The sequence below is a fragment of the Crocuta crocuta genome, unplaced genomic scaffold, assembly GCF_008692635.1.
Source record: "Crocuta crocuta isolate KB4526 unplaced genomic scaffold, BGI_CrCroc_1.0 scaffold229, whole genome shotgun sequence".
Classification (NCBI taxonomy): Eukaryota; Metazoa; Chordata; class Mammalia; order Carnivora; family Hyaenidae; genus Crocuta; species Crocuta crocuta.
This window is the reverse complement of record NW_027536464.1, coordinates 4,549,960-4,562,673: the sequence shown is the minus strand read 5'-3', so window position 1 is coordinate 4,562,673 and position 12,714 is coordinate 4,549,960. Positions and strand designations below refer to the sequence as shown.

Below are 12,714 nucleotides of genomic sequence, written 5' to 3'. Positions count from 1 at the left end.
GCTTGGGCGTCACCTTCTTGCTGCCTTTCTTCTTCTTGGCAGATGCGGCCACCAGGCGCTTCCAGGTCAGCGCCGAGATGAGCACGGACGGCCGCTTGAGCCGGCTCTCGCCTTTGCCTCCCTTGCCTGCTGGCGGCGCCCCGTAGCCCCCCAGCGCCTCGTCCCCCGCGGGCGGCGCTTTCNGGGGTCTGAGCTGCGCCAGCTGCAGCGTCAGCCCCACCCCTTGGGCCCGGTCTTTAGCAGCGCCGCGCCCCGCCTCACGCAGCCAATCCTCGCCCGAGTTGCCCCTCTGACCGGCAGCTCCACTGACCAATAGAAGCTCGCATGCTATCTCAAGTCCCGCCCCACCCCCTACCCTCTGTCTCTGGTCCTTTCCCTTCACCAGAAAGGGGAAAGGAGGAGGACGTGGTCCTGGTTCAAAGGGCCTCCTCAGAGTCAGAGCTGGGGAGAGGGGGCTGGCTGCTCTCCCCCGCCGCAAGTCCTTAAGGCCCCGGGCCAGCTTCTTTTGATGCATTGGATCGTGGGAGCAGAGAAGCAGTGGGAAGAGCCTCTGCCCGCTTTTGGTTATGCGTGTGGGCAGTGAGTACCTTCATCAGGGCACCGGGGAACCTGCTGGGTCGAACTGCTCTGGCTTCTCCAATCTAGCAATAGGTCGATTACCTCTTAGCTGTCCTCCCCTGCCTTTGTCCCATGAGGCCACCATGGTGGAGGTTGGGGAGGAGTGCAGCAGGTGCATTCTTGCTCTGCCAGTGATGGAGTGTTGGCAAGGCCTGGACCTTCCTGCAGGTCACAGTCCCCTCCTTGGGGGCCTTTGCTCTGGGGACGGCAAGACCCTCAGATATATCCCTGAGTCTGCTGTTTGCCAGCCTGATTGTCTGCAGCTGAGTCTGTGGGGAGAGGCTGTGATCCCTGGGTGGCTCCTCTTGTGCCCTTCTTCCCCACCAACACACCCTGGTCCCACAGTTGGGTGGGTGACGAATGATTGGTTCCTGGGAGAAATGCTGGAAATTGGATGGCTTCGTCTCCTCAGGCTCAGACAGGTTTGGCCCAACATCTAGCCCAGCCTGGGTCCAGGTTGAGATTGGTTTTCATTGTTAAATTCTTCCTGCCACTCATGTCCCAGCTGTCCTCACTCTCAGCTGCAAGCTATTAGGCTAGGTCCTGCCCATTTCTCTCTGGGTCTCTCTGTTCTCTCCTCAGCACCCATAAGGCCTTTGTCTGCATGTCCTGAGCCCAGCTGATTGTGGGTCTGTTCTGTCTGCCGTATAAAACAGTGTCCACTCTTCTCCAGGCTTGCTCCCTGTGGCTTCCCAACACAGAAGTCTTAAGTGGGCCTTGGAGATAGGTATGATGGGGAGAGAAGCCCTTACTTAGGGGATTCAGCAAAATCCTCAGAATTATCCCTGGAGTCACCTCCATGTATTTCATAGGCCACCAAAATGACTTCCAGGGATCACCGCTGTCAGGGTTTGTGTGTATGAGCATGTGTGAATGTGGTTCCTTCCATGTAGGCTCTTCCAGAATCCCCTTGGGGTGCAGTTTCTGCCACCAGAGGCTCCGGCTTTTCTCAGCTCTCCCACAGCTCCTGCTCACTCACACCTGCCTGGAGGCCTATGGTGTGGCTGTCTTGTTTCCCTATCTCTTTACCACCCTATGCACACAGACTTGCACCCCCTTCCTGACTCAGCACCCAGTGAGCACCTTCTCAGCAGGGTCTCTCCTCCTCCCTTAGATCTGCTCCTTAGACTTTTGCAACCTGAGATGACCTACCCAACCTCTCCTTCTCCCCCTAGTTGCAAAAAAACGTTCCCTCTTTTTGGCTTCTGTAATTGGTCCCACTTCCTCCTATAAGGGCTTCTGAGTCAGCCGTTATCTGATACCCAAGGAAGAGTAGGCTCACCAGTAGTTAAGGACAGGTCCCACTGAGACTGAGTTGCCCTAGCAGAAGCACGTGGATCTGAACAGCGTGTGGGTCCTCCCAGCTCTGCTCCAGGGAGTTCCTCATTGACGCAAGGCCTATTACTGGTGTCATGTAGGACAAGATCTAGGCAGCACTCACAGATGTTGCCATCATGGTACCTCTACTCCAGGCCCAGTTATGACTTCCTATTGTCCTCTGGGTCAGAATCAAGAATTTTCTTCCCTGCTTCAGGGTCCCCAAAATAGGTGCTTTAAAGGGTCTTACTCCCTTTCTCATTTTTCACCTTGTCCTGCCTCAGACCCTCTCTCTGGCTTACACACTTTCCACCCTCCTACTTTGGTTATCCCTCTTGAATCTCTGAGCTCCTATCCCTGGGCCAGAATCCTCCCTCAAACCACTACCTTGCCTTCTTCTGGCAAACTCTTGAAAATCCACCTCCTCCAAGAAGCCTTTTTGGACTGATTGAAAGGGACCTAAGCTCTTCCTGAGGTCAATCTTTCTAATCTCTTTCCCCAACAGTAACTGCTACAAAACAACTTGGTTAATTAAGGGCTGGGCTCTGAGTCCTGAGTCAAATATACGCAAAATGAATATGGATGGATTTTTTAAAAAGTTTATTTATCTTGAGAGAGAGAGCAGGGGAGGGGCAGAGAGAGAAGGCGAGAGAGGATCCCAAGCAGGCTCTGGGCTGCCAATGCAGAGCCTGACAGAGGGCGCAATCTCACAACTCGGAGATCACTACCTGAGCCAAAACCAAGAAACAAATGCTTAACTAACTGACCCACTCAGGCACCCTTACGGATGAAATTTTTATTTTATTTTTTTATTTTATTTTATTTTATTTTATTTCATTTTATTTTATTTTATTTTATTTTATTTTATAATGTTTATTTATTTTTGAGAGACAGAGCATGAGTAGGGAAGGGGCAGAGAGAGAGAGAGAGAGAGAGACACAGAATCCAAAGCAGGCTCCAGGCTCTGAGCTGTCAGCACAGAGCCTGACGTGGGGCTCCAACTCATGAACCTCAAGGTCATGACCTGAGCTGAAGTGGGCTGCTTAACCAACTGAGCCACCCAAGCACCCCAAGGATGGAATTTTTAAAGGACAAGCAGACAAAATAATCAAAACAGATCCTAAAATAACAGCATTTCTGTTACAAAACAAAACAAAACAAAACAAAACAAAACATTGGGTGGCTCAGTCAGTTAACTATCTGACTCTTGATTTTGGCTTAGGTCCTGATCTTATGGTCATGAGTTTGAGCCCTGAGTCCAGCTTTCTGACAGCTCAGAGCCTGACTGGGATTCCCTCTCCTTCCTTCTCTCTCTGCCCTTCCCCTACTCTCTTGCTCTCACTTCCTATCTCAAACTAAATAAATCAACTTAAAAATTAAAAAAAAAAAACCACATTTATGGAGGAGAGAAGGAGATTATGTCTTCACAGAGTGGAGGCCAAGGGGAATAGGCATAGTGAAACCAGAAAGACTTCAGGGAGAAGGTGGGCTTTACAGAAGGGCAGTGACTTTCCCACCACATCTGCAAGTGTACTTTTCTAGTTGGGTTCTGTTTAGGGTCTATATTCCGTGATTGGTTCATTTATCTGTATTAGTATCTGTATGTCGCTTCTCATCTGTCCATTTCTCATGGATGTGGGTGCTCCTCTGGGGCAGTGCGGCTGTATTAGACTCCCTGAGATGAGAACCGCACTCCCCTCCCCCAGGCCAGGCTCCTTGTCTGCCTCCATCACTCTGTAGGTTTCCTAGAACAGTGCCCTATCCAGATGAATGGTTATTCCTGAAGACTCTTTAAGATAAGAACTGCAGGACTCAAACCAAGAATTGGAGGGCTTAGACCAGGGTATTATCCTGTGTAGGAACATGGCCATATTGATGAAGATCACCACCAATTTCACCCTAGCGATGAGGCCTTCATGGATCCCCCACGCCCGGGAAGATGAGCCCCATCTTTAAGGGAATACCTCCAGGCAATGCTACTCAAACTCTTCGGCCCTTTGGCTGTTTTATCTCCTTTTCTGAGAGGCCATAGTCCAGGAGGTAGAAGTTCTGGTCATTCCGCTCTCTGGGCCTTCTTTTCTTCATATTAAAATGCAGGGATTCTATATATTTTACTTTTATTATTGGACAAAAAATGAATATTAATGAAAGAAGATAACATCTTGGGGATTGGACTTAAAAATGATTCCTAAAGCCTCATCCAGTTCTACAATTCTGACTCTAAAGAAAACTCATCCTATGAATCCATTTCATTTTCTGGCTCCAGCACTGTCTGGTTCTCCGTAGTCTCTTTCTGCCTGACGGGCTCAGTCTCTGTGTACACAGCATCCATGTGAGGCCTGCATTTCTGCAGTTCAGCCCAGGAGACGCAGGGGAGGGTGCTCAGGCTCACAGCAGTGTAAATCTCCCTAGGTCCCTCAAAACCTTAGTGGGGTCCCTGAAAGGTTCTGAGACAAAGGGCAGGATGCCAAGGTAGTTCAAAGCCTCCCCAGTGAGCGTTAAGGCTGGAGGCCCCAGGACCTAAGGTCATTGCAACCTATGTCTCCAGGAGGGCTCTACAGAGAGGCTGATGACAATGAAGGTTCTTAAAACAGCCAGGGTGAGCCTGGGCATCTGAATGCCTGGATCCTGCTATCCCCAGCTGGATAGCAGGATTCACTGATCCAGTATCCCCACCAGGGTCTCGTCTCCTGGGGGGTGTGCTAAGGGGGGGGATACGCACCTGCCCAGCCCTCCTTCCCTCTCCTGAAGATCTTAGTCCAGGATTGCTCCTGTGGGGAGGAATAAGGCCCAGGGAGGCAGCAGAGGGAAAAGACTTCCCCAGGCAACAGTGGGGAGTGGGGAAAGGGGGTGAGCAGAGAAGAGAGACGAACCTGACAAAGGAGGTGCTGCCGGCTGTCAGGAGGAAGACCCCACCTTCTCACATCCTTCCCATTCCAGCAGGCCCCTTGCTAGGATTTAACTGAGGAGGCCAAAAACAGCTGTTTTAGAACAGAGAATAGGGTTGGAAAGCGCAGCTGAGGAAGAAGTGCCCTGGGGCAAGGAGAGAAGGGACAGATGTCTACACACTGGATTGGCCCAGGATTGGGGTCAGGGGAGGATGTGGGTGAGCTGGGAGCAACTTTTCCTTGCCATAAGCTCTGCTTCCTTCTTTAATAAAAGGTCTCCCTTCCAGGTTACCAATGCCAGCCCTCATTCTCTCACTCTCACCCCTGGATCTTCTCTCCCTGGCTCCCTGGCCCTTCCTTCACCTCTTTTGTTACCCCCTAACACAGCTCTCTGTGCCCAATCCTTCCAGCTCCCTCTGGCGTTATTTGTAAGCTCACCTCATCCTGCCTTGGCCAAGCCCTTTTCCCCCTCCTCCCTTTCGTACCCCACCCCCAAGCATCACCCCCCACTCTGTCTCCTCCCTGCCCCTGCTGGCACCCAGCATAGCACTCCAGATGTAGGAGCAGATCAAGAAGGGCGGGGGTGGTGGCTGTTGCTTTTCTGGGATATTCTTAGCCTGTCTGGGGGCTGGAGCTGGAATCAGTGTTTCCATCTCAACCAGGCAGGTGGCTGCAGGGAAGCTGCTGCTGTGGCTGGGTCTTCATCTAGTTCTATGTCCCGTTCCCTGTCCTCCTAGGTCTCAAGTCCTCTCTGCGAGCACAGACCTCTGTGCCCTGGAGCAGGGGCTTCTGTCTGCCCTGGCCTGGCCCCGGTGAGGTCTGAAAACCCTGCTCTTGGAGACCCTTGGGGAAAAGAGGGTCTTTGGGAACTCCAGATGAGATGTTCTCTGGATCTCTCTGCCCCAAGACGTGCTTCCTTCTGCCCCAACAACCCCTGCTTGGTACTTGGTCCCTAGACTCTAGTCATGACCATGAGAGCCTTTGTTATCTCAAAATGCAGGACTCACCAAGGGCCCCGGAGTTGTAGGAGCTGTCTCTTGAGTGAGTCAGAGCCCTGGGGTCCAGGCCTCCTTTGGGATTGAATAAGGGGCTCACTGGCCAGATTCCTTTGTTAATAGAGGGAGGGGCTAGGAAGAGATCTGACTTGTTCATAAATAGCACCGAATATATTTGTCACCTTAAAAGAGATAGTGTAGGAGTTCCTATGTGAGTTCTAGAGTCATAAAGGTCTGGATTCAAATACAGCCTCTCCGCTTATGAGCTGGGAGACTTAGGATAATTTCTTAATTCTTTTGAGGTCTATAAAAGTAGACCATCACAGGGTTGTTGAATGATCTTATCGAATCTCACAATGCTCCACAATGCTTGTATATTACACAGGCATGGTGGTTGGTGTTCATAAAATGTGAGTTATTACAGATTACATTGTCACTATTATTTTTACAGAGCAGGTGAGGTTTGCTTGAGCTGTACCATGACCATGTTTTGTTTTGTTTTGTTTTTTCCTCATTAGAACATTCTTCACTAAGGCCAGGGCAGTACCATCATTTCTTTTGGTTTTTGACACTCAAATTTACAGCTATCCTTTCTTTGTGGCTATTGTGCTGGCAGCTACTGTGACTCAGACTGTCCCTGGGGGCTTGTTTGATTTGATTCCTGAGGTCATGAAGACCTGACAACATATCACGCACTGGTCCCCTTCTCTGGTCCAATGAAGGCCTTGTTAATTTTGTGAACCTCTATATACCTGCTATGTTCCAGGCACCATACTGTTTGTGGCTTTGAGAAAATGTCCTGCAAAATTATAAAATCCAGGGGCGCCTGGGTGACTCAATCGGTTGAGCATCAGTCTTTGGCTCAGGTCATGATCTCATGGTTTGTGAGTTTGAGCTCCATTTCGGGCTTGCTGCTATCAGCATGGAGCCCACTTTGGATCTCTTATCCCCGTCTGTCCGCCCCTCCCCCACTCATGTTCCTCATCTTTCTCAAAAATAAATAAATATTTTAAAAACTATAAAATCCTGGGGCGCCCGGGTGGCTTAGTCGGTTAAGCGTCCAACTTTCGCTCAGGTCATGATCTCGCGGTTCGTGGGTTCGAGCCCCGCGTCGGGCTCTGTGCTGACTGCCAGCTCAGAGCCTGGAGCCTGTTTCAGAGTCTGTGACTCCCTCTCCCTCTGACCCTCCCCTGCTCATGCTGTCTCTCTCTCTCCTAGAAATAAATAAAAAAAAATAAAAATAAAAAACTATAAAATCCATATTAGCAAATACTACTTGAGAAACTGTAACCTACGAGGTACTGGGCTAGGTGCTGGGAACAGGAAAAAGTGTAAGTTTGGGCTTCAGCCTTCAAAGAACATACAAGAGAGATGATAGAGACATGAGCAATAATAATAGCGGTAAATTGATCAGTGTCCTATGATAGTTACAGAGGATGGGATTGGACGATTTGGCTAATCCTGCCCATCCCCCTCCACCTTCCACCGTTGCCGCTAATCCAACTTGTCTTGAATTCTCAAGGGTGAGCAGCTACTGGCAGGGAGTTAAAATTAATTTTTAAGTAAGGTTTAGCTCCTCTGCCTAGTCTTGGGTCCTCTCCAGTCCATGGCTTTCCCTGTCTGACCCTAAGCCGTGATGATGGTAAGCATCTTTTCCAAGGCAGAGCCAGGCCTCAGCAACTCCCTGCTGGCAGTGACAGATTCCTGCTCTCGGAACAGGAGGGTTAATGAATTACTGTGCGTGTCAAGAGCTTCAATGGGCCTGTTAACTGGCCCAACATCTTAGGAGCTACTTCCATTTATCTGCTATTTGTCCAGGATTAGGGGCAAGTGGGGGATGGGCTTTGAAATAGGTTCATTAATTTACGCTTTCATCTCCTTGATCTCAAAATATAAAGATAATTCTTTATTTTGACCTTCCCTGAGTAAAAAGGCAATTCTAATGTTATAAGCTTGAGCCCCATATATACTCACTTTTGATTTTGAGTAGGGGGGTGGGAGCAGAATAAGAAGGTTGTCCACTAGATTAATTATTAGTTCCTAAACTACCCTACTCAGCAGAACTACCTGCGGGAACTTTGTGAAAATACAATTTCTGGGCTCTACTTCAGATCTATGGAATCATAATTTTTTCAAGTGGACTTAAGGTGGCATCACTATCAGAAATTATTATGAGGGAAAAGAAAATTCCGGGAGATGACTAGATCCCACCTGTTCTTTCTGTTTTGCTCCTTATGGTTGCTGCTGGCCAACCATCCTCTGATTAAAAAACAAACAAAAAAAAACCTTATTTGCCTTTGGGAAACCTGTTTTTTCCACACTCCTAATCCATGTGGTTTGCCTGCCTAGAGTCAAGACAGACCTGAGCATTTACTGTCCTAGTCACAACGGATCAGGCGTGGACCCAAACCAGTCCAATGAGACTCAATTCTTGGAGTTTTTCTAGAACTACTGGGAATGAGGTGCTTTTATTCCCCTAAGCTGGTGGGAAGAAAGCCTTGAGGAGCTGGTGACTCTCTGGGCCCTGGAGTCTCTCTGATGACATGGAGAGAGATCATCTGAACTAATGCACAGGAAAATAGAGTCAACAGATGGAGGGAGCCATTCTGGATGTAATTTTAGCTGCTGGATCCAGCTGGGCTTGATGCAGGTCTATGTCCCAATAAATACCCCTCCTCCCCACTTTTTTCCTAATCTTAAGGTAATTTGAGTTACAAATCTAATATCTGCCAGAAAAAAGCCCCTAAAATCCTGCCTAACAAGCTTCCTTCTGGAAATGTGTTGCTAACTTCAGAGAAATACATGTTTGGTCTTAATGGCTGAGGAGGGAAGTCTCTCACATCCAGTTGTCAGTGAAGGGCTAAATCTGGAAGAGGTACTGTTGACCCAACCTGGATGCTAACCCCAAGGCCTATTTCCTACTAGAGTCTTCAGACCTCCCTATCCAAACCATAGCTGGTGACTGGAGTTCTTCATCATGGCCCTTCCTCAAAGTAAAAGCCCTGGGACAGGAAAGCCATTTCCCTACAGCCTGTACAACTGTCAAACTTCTTTCTGGACTGCTGCCAGGTTGCATTCCTTAGGTATCAGTTTTCTGCTGAAATAAGAAATTTGATGCTTCACCCTCCATCGTGCTTCTGAATCAAGTTTGCCTCCAACCAGTGTAAGAGGCAGCTGTGGTCACACAGAATCATTTGTTATCATCAGGGCCATTAGCAGTGTCTCTGGAGGGCCAGGGAAGGGGTGGGCTTGATCCTGCCCCAGGATTCTTGTCCAGAACTCCAGAACTCTCTGTCTGTCCTGCCTCTAGGAGCTCTCTCAGGGGAGGGGCTGGGGCTCCAGTCAAACCAAAATTTCAGTTATCATATGGTTCACATCAGTCTTTTTTTTTTTTTTTTAATGTTTATTTCAAGAGAGCGTGCGCTTGGGAGAGGGGCAGGGAGAGAGAGTAAGAGAGAGAATCCCAAGCAGGCTCTGTGCTGTCAGTGCAGAGCCCAACTTGAGGCTTGAACCCATGAACCATGAAATCATCACCTGAGCTGGAATCAAGAGTCAGCTGTTTAACTGACTGAGCCAATGAGGCACCCTTGTCTTTTTTTTCTTTTTTCACTCCAAGGTTGTTTACTTTCAAACTGTTTGTAGATTATTCTTTAGTGGGACAATATTTTCCTATCCCACCCTGTGGTCTAAAAGCACAATCTTGATGGTGATTCCATGGGACTTGGGCATTCATTCATAATTTATCTTTCCATTCATTCATTTATTCATTTGTTCAACACAAACTTGAGTATCCAAACTTTTTCTTGTGTTTTTGTTTTTGTTTTTTTGGTTAAATTAAATCCAGCTTCTAGCATAATCCTATTGGGTGGAGAGAAATTCAGTCTTAGTTGTCATGGGGACTCCATCCTCCTCCCAAAGTTTATGCAATCTTTCCAGAAAACAAAGGGTGTCTAGCACAGTACTTTGGGGGAGCACTTTGTCCCAGACCAAGGGGCATCTCAAAGTCTGTCATCTGTGTCATTTCTAGGCTATGACTGAGGGTCAGAAATCTCTAAAATTGTTATGCAGTATGTGAGACACATATTTTAAAAGTGTAAAAAATAGGGGTATCTGGGTGGCTCAGTCGGTTAAGCGTTGGGCTTGGGTCGTGATCTCACAGTTCATGAGTTCAAGTCCCATGTGGGGCTCTGTGCTCATAGCACGGAGCCTGCTTGGGATTCTATCTCTCCCCTTCTCTCTGCCCCTCCCCTGCTCATACTTTCTCTCTCTCTCTCTCTCAAAAATAAACATTTAAAAGAAATTGTAAACAAAAATTTTTTAAGTATAAAAGACAAAAAACTATCTATCCCCTAGTTCAAATAAAGTATTGCTTACACAGTTTAATCCCCTTATCTTCTCCTTCCCAATAGCCTATTCCCTATCACCAACCATTCAAGAGAAAAAACAACATTCTAAATTTGGTATTTATCCTTTCCTTATATGTCTTTATTCTCTTACTACATGTGCAGGTTCTGATTAAGCAACTGTGTGTATTATTGTTACATAACAATTACCACAAACTCACACATTTAGAGGCTTAAAACAACATCTATTTACTAGCTTGCTTCTGTAGGACAGAAGTCCAGGCAGGTTGAATTGGTTCTCTACGTAGAATTTTATAAGACTTAAATCAAGTGCAGTTTTCTTATCTGGAGTCTTTGGGCAAGAGTTCGCTTAGAGGCTGATTTAGGTTGTCAGCAGTACTTGGTAGTTATACACTGAAGTCCTCATTTCTCTGCGGGCTTTAGCTGGAGGCTGTTCTGAGCTCCTGGAGTCTGACCACAATTGTGCATCAAATCCTTATCACACTTGGAATGTCTCTTATTTCCACTTTCTTGACCAGCTGGAGAAAACTTCCTGCTTCTAAAGGGTTCATATGATTAGGTTAGTTCGGTTCACCCAGATAATCTTCCTATTTTAAAGTCAACTGATTAGTAACTTCAGTTGCATCTGCAAAAAATCCCCTGTGCCATATAATGTAGTGTATAATGTACTCATGGGAGCAACATGGAGAAGGGGAACATGGAGGCATCTTCAAATCCCATGCATCTATGTATTTTTCAATCTTTTGAAGGTCAGCTGTCCATATTTTAACTTTATATAAGTGAAACCATACTATATTAATCTGAAACTTGCTTCTTTTTCTTTTCTTTTCTTTTCTTTTGCTTTACGTTAAGTTTGTTATCCTTGTTGATGTTGGCCTTTGCTACTGCATAACATTTCACTGCATGAGTAAATTTCATTTATTTATCCTCCTGATGACTGATGTTGTTATAATATGTTTTATATGTCTCTGGTGTACATGGGCAGTCATTTCCCTAGGAATATACCCAGTAGTGAAATTGCTGGGGTGTTGGGCATGCACATTTTCAACTTTGCTAGATACTGTTAAATTTTTCTTTTAAGTAGTTGTACTAGTTCAAACCACCCCCCAGCAATGTATGCAAGTTCCTATGGCTCCACATTCTCATCAACTTGTGATACTGGCAGATTATGTGAAATAACTCATTGTGGTAATATAGGAACTTTACATATTCAACAAATAAATATTTATGAAGTGGCACTACCTGCCAGGCAGTGAATAGACAAAATCCTCATTGCATAGAATTGCATCCCATGTAAAAAGCAAACACACACACACACACACACACACACACACACACACACACTGCTCACTTGATATCTCTACTTGGATGTATAGCATCTTGATGTGTCAAAAACAGGCTCCTGATACTCCCTCCCAAGCTACTCCTGCTGTTGTTCCTATCTCTGTTAACAGCCTTTCTAGCCTAACTAATTGCTTAGGGCAAAACTTTAGGATTATCCTTGACTCCTCTTTTTATTTCATGCCCATATGTAATCCATTAGCAAATCTTAATAGTTCTGTCTTCAAAATATCCAGAATTCTACCACTTCTCACAATCCCTCTGTCTCCACCTTGACCCAAGCCACCATCATCTCTTGCTTGGCTTATTGCAACAGACTCCTAACTTGTCTTCCTACTTCTTTCCTTCCTACAGTTTGTTCTCAAAATGACACCTACAGTGGTCCTGTTAAGTGGAAGCCAGATCATGTTACTCCTCTGCTTAAAACCCTCTAATGGCTCCCTGCTTGTTCAGAGCAAAGGCCAAAGTCCTTGCTATGACCTACAAGGGCCTATGTTAAAGATGGCCACAGAATCTTCACCACTTCTCTCATTGAGAGGTGTATTTGTGCCCATCCTCAGCCCTTGAATCTAGGTGAGCTTCATAATCACTACTCTATTAGAACATGGCAGAAAGTGCCACTATGCCTGTTTCTGGGGACAGGCCTTAAAAGACTGGCAACTTCTATTTCCTGTCTCTCGAAACATTCGCTCTTGGCACTTTGAGCTGTGATATAGGAAATCCAACTACTCTGCTAGAGAGACCACATGGAAAAACCCTGAGACTACATGGAGAAGAAAAGGGGTCCAGCTTCCAGTTATCCCCACCATGGCACCCGACCCCACAGTAGATCCATTTTGGGACCTTATAGACAGATGCATCTGCTAGCTGAACACTGCTGAATGACCTCAGTTGATGCCACATGGAATAGAAAAATCACCCAACTGAGTCCTGTCCAAATTCCTGACCTATAAGTTGTGAGATATTTTAAAAATGGTTGCTGTTTTAAGACACCAAATTTAAGAAAATTTCTTGTTCAGAAATAGGTAACCAAAAGAGCCTAACTAACCTAGCCCCTACCCATAATCTCTATGACCTCACCTGCTACCTTTTACCTCCTTCACTCCTGCCTATTCCTAGTTGTCTCCTTGCAGTTCTTCAAATCTTCCAGAAAAAGTCTCTGCCCAGGACCTTTGCTTGTGCTGTTCCCAA

General features: G+C 46.6%; 1 protein-coding gene across 1 annotated transcript in view; it reads right to left on the bottom strand.

The window, feature by feature from the left end:
• The window catches only part of CDK5R2 (cyclin dependent kinase 5 regulatory subunit 2), a 48,032-nt gene that overhangs the window by 672 nt on the left and 34,646 nt on the right, over positions 1-12,714 (bottom strand). Inside the window, 1 exon segment of the mRNA XM_077748569.1 lies at positions 1-376. This exon segment is cut by the window's left edge and continues 3 nt beyond it. Within this exon segment, the coding sequence (XP_077604695.1) occupies positions 1-376 (376 nt within the window).